The sequence below is a fragment of the Eurypyga helias genome, unplaced genomic scaffold (assembly GCF_000690775.1).
Source record: "Eurypyga helias isolate BGI_N326 unplaced genomic scaffold, ASM69077v1 scaffold10641, whole genome shotgun sequence".
In the NCBI taxonomy this organism is placed as follows: domain Eukaryota; kingdom Metazoa; phylum Chordata; class Aves; order Eurypygiformes; family Eurypygidae; genus Eurypyga; species Eurypyga helias.
In genome coordinates this window covers 24912-28744 of record NW_010230389.1, presented here as the reverse complement: position 1 = coordinate 28744, position 3833 = coordinate 24912, and the positions used below count along the sequence as shown (strand labels likewise).

Here is a 3833-nt window from a genome sequence, read left to right as displayed (position 1 = left end):
AACATTCTCATATATTCAGGAGCCCATGAACTAACCAAATGTCTCTCATATACTCAGGAGCCCGTAGAAGTGAACTAACCAAATGTCATAATCAGTATCATCCTCAAACTCCATTTCTTAAGTTTCTGATCATTAATACTGGTACTTAAAAACATTTTATATTTGCTGAAAACGGTTATTAAAATTTACCTTCCTGCTATGAGAATTTAGTGTAATAAAAATCATGAAAAACAATAGGTAAAAAAATAGTATTTTAAGAATATTTTTAGAAAACCCGTCAAACAACTGCAAATACAGCTATTTTTAAGTGTCTCTGCTTTTGAACTATTTTTTTTTTGTTGTTTTTTTGTTTAAGTGAATCACTTAAAGAAGCAAGGGAGTACCAGTTCTAACATTTTTTCTTGTCCATTACATTGAGGACCTCATCCAAAAGTGAAGGTCCCAAGTCAAGTTGTAATGAGAGAAGAGAGCCTGCAAGATCTGAAAGGGATTCTTCTGACTTTGTCTTGGTTAGTTCACATGAAAGTCGACTGTCATCAAATAAACCAACTGTTTGCCAATCAGTGCATCGTTCAGAAAAGCTGGATGAGTGACTGTCTCTACCGTTAGTAAAATTCGAAGAACCACCATTTTGCTTCCATATGTCATCTTTGTATGTTTCTCCATCCTCCGTCTGTTTACTTTTCTCCTGCAATTTTTCTTCTATTACTGGCTCACAGCTAAGCCTAGAATTTCTTGATGACCTGATAGATTCTTGCTTTGAATTAAATGTCACTGGTGACAATAAGGGCAATGTAAGGGCTTGAGAACCCCCAATGGCAGGAAGGGAAATAGCATTTTTGAGCACTGGTGATGGAGTTTCTGTAAACATGGATTCAGATGTGCTGTTTGCCCTTAAGAATTCATTGTGGCCACCAGACTGGCTAACTCTGGTTTCTCCTTCATTTCCAGGCAATAGTTCATAGTTGCCCTGCAAAAAGGAGATGTCTCCAAACACATCATGTTGTCCCTCTTTTCCAATGTGTATGGTGTGACGAAAATCTCCAAGTGGTGGGCTAATCATATCAGGAGACAAGATATCTCTTAGTTTGAATTTCTTCCCTTTCTTATTGTTAGCAGCTTTTAAGTAGATGGGTGTCTTGGCTGGCATCTTGCTTGTAGTTTGCGACAGAGGAAGTTATTAAAAAAAAAAAAAAGGGGAAGGGGAGAGGAGGGAAAAGCCTCTTACGAAGTCAGTTATCCTCAGGAGACCTTCAGCATTATCAACATTACATTTTCATCTTGAACCACTCTTGCACACGAAGTCCCCTTCTTCTAAAGCAGAGAACTGTGGGGTGTGTGAAGGTGAATGTCTCCCACTGCACGTCTTCCCAAGCTGGAGCACAAGTTTCACGTCAGCTAGCAACCAAATGCCTTGTTACTTCCAGAACTTGAAAAAAAACCTGCATGGGATACAAAATCAGGTTATTAATTTATTTTTCATGGTTCATTCAGTCTTGTATTTACAAAAAAAAAAAAAGAAACGATACTGACAGTTCCAGCCTGGAGATTAGCTTTATGTTGTTGCTTCCCTTCATTAGTCAAGATAAAAGAGTTTAGCTTAACAAGGACTAGCTAACCTTTCTCTGACTTCATAGCTTTTTTTGAAGTCAAAGTTTCTTAGACACGGTTGCTGAGCACAATTCATTTGATAAATATCACTATCTCAATCTTTCTTCTCCTTATTCTGGCATTCAAAATGCTGGCCTTTGAGCACAGGCAGAAACACATTTATAATATTCAACAACATTAAGCTTTTGGTAGACCCAGGAAGATCGACAAAGTCATAAAGGAAACCTTTTTGGAAATGGAATAGACCACTTCGGATTAGAAGACTGCAGATAACCCCATCTAGTGCTGGAACTCTCATAAACTGCCACCAGTAACATTTCTGATAAATGTGCCCATTTAAAAGGATAGGTTTAGGTACTTGAAAAAAGTGCTAGTCCAGGTCTTTACAATTAGTTAGAAACATCCAAATGCAGTTGTTTTAGGAGACTGATTCTTGCGACTGTAATCTTCAGACTACAGGAATTCTTCACAGCAATCAGTTATAGACTGTAGCTTGTGAATTATGTAGACCATGACAACGCAGCACAGTGACTCAGAGTTACCCTGTGCATCCAAATGAGACAGTGTTTGCAAACCAAGTCTTCCTATTGGAATGTGGTCTCTGAAAAGCCCGATAAAGCACTCCGCAAGAGCTAAAAGGCTATTGCGTCAACAAGTTATGGAGAAACACTCTTCAGTAATGCTTTAATGGTGTATTTCTCCCTTACGGCACCAGTTCCTGACTCTCAAGCAGTCTCAGAATAAGAATGCATTTTTCTCCTGGACATCTTTGTACTTTCCATTACTCAGCCCATGGATCACCAGAGCATCACAGGTCACTCCTCCTCAGCAGACTACTCTGCCCCAAATCCCTCACGCTGTCCATCACCACCCTCACTCCATAAAGGAGCTTGCAGTTTTTGCACATAAAGATCGTTCTATGCAAGAAGGGAAGGGAAGCTGCCTGTAAAGCAAGGGCTACTTTTGCTGCCTTTTGTCCATGCCCCAGCAGATATTTTCCTTCAGATTAAGCCCAGTACGACTCACCAGTTTTAAATGCTTCTTGACAGTCTGGCTGAATAGCCATATAATACAAAGTTTTAAGAATCACAAATCCTTTAACCTGAGTAATTAGTTCCTACAGTAGGGTACCTAACTGTGCATCACAAAGGTAACTGGGAATCTAGCCAGGTTAATATTTTGGGGGTTTTTGATTCCCACCAGATATCTACTGCACTTCAGGTATCACTGAAAAGCCCTCCCCCAAAAACTATAAACTGATCCCAATGTTATATAAATTATAAAGACATTTTATACTTTTAAGCTAAATTTTGAAAATATATTTGATTGCATCAGTTAAAAGCACTTCAAGGCTTCCTTCTGCACAGCAAAATGGTAATTCATTAGGATCTACAGAATAGTAGGAGATTCACATTACATACCAAAATTTCACCAACTTAACTCCATGTCAGTACCATAAGATATAGAAGTAAATCCTAAATAAGATCTCTACTTGTGCCATACCCCAAGGCAATGGAACTGATTAGTCAACTCAGCTACCTGTCTGTTTTAAGCTGAAAAATTCACTGCATTGAATTATTTATTATAATTCTAATAATAACCTCTATTATCATTCTACCCAAGCAACCCATTTAGCTAAACAAAATGTCATCAGCTCTGAAGAGATGATTATTGGAAGACCATTATCACCAAACTCCACAAGATTTCAAAGAAACCTGAAGGTCATGATTTAACATTTGAACATCAAGAAATACTAAAATCAAGTGTAAAATAACATTTTATGTAAATAATCGATGTTGACACGCAAGAAGAGCACTGTGTTTTTTTCAGCTCATAGCTCGGGGTTAGTAGAGGGGGGGAAATGCAAAAACCCAAAATAGAGCAAACTTTGGGGCATCCAAATCTCCTTTAGTTCTTGCACTACGACAGAGCCCCAGCAAGGGGCAGTGTAAAACCGCACTACCTCAGAGGATGCTGCAAGAGATACTGGTGCCAGGAATTATAATCCCTGTCCATACACATGTCCCTGTATTTGTGAAGGCCTTGCCTTCCATTTGGCCAGCGCAAGAGGCTTTACATTGGAAAAGAAGAACATTCACAATTAAGTGCTTACTGCAAGCACGGTTTGCTCTGCTGAAAACAAAGGCTACCCTTGCTGTACGTTTCACTTGCCACTCTACTGAAAAATTTGCAAATTAGACCTTATAAATGAAAGATAAGGG

General features: G+C 38.7%; 1 protein-coding gene across 1 annotated transcript; it reads right to left on the bottom strand.

Moving 5' to 3' along the window:
* Positions 1-259: 259 nt before the first annotated feature.
* On the bottom strand, positions 260-1431 carry CDC42EP3 (CDC42 effector protein (Rho GTPase binding) 3). Its single transcript, XM_010160726.1, has one exon. It carries the CDS (start codon positions 1148-1150, stop codon positions 389-391), a length of 762 nt encoding a protein of 253 aa, XP_010159028.1. The 5' UTR covers positions 1151-1431; the 3' UTR covers positions 260-388.
* Between the last annotated feature and the right edge of the window lie 2402 nt (positions 1432-3833).

What these genes read in the sequence shown, in the direction of transcription:
- CDC42EP3 (XM_010160726.1), bottom strand. Translation starts at nt 1,150, where the DNA reads ATGCCAGCCAAGACACCCATCTACTTAAAAGCTGCTAACAATAAGAAA.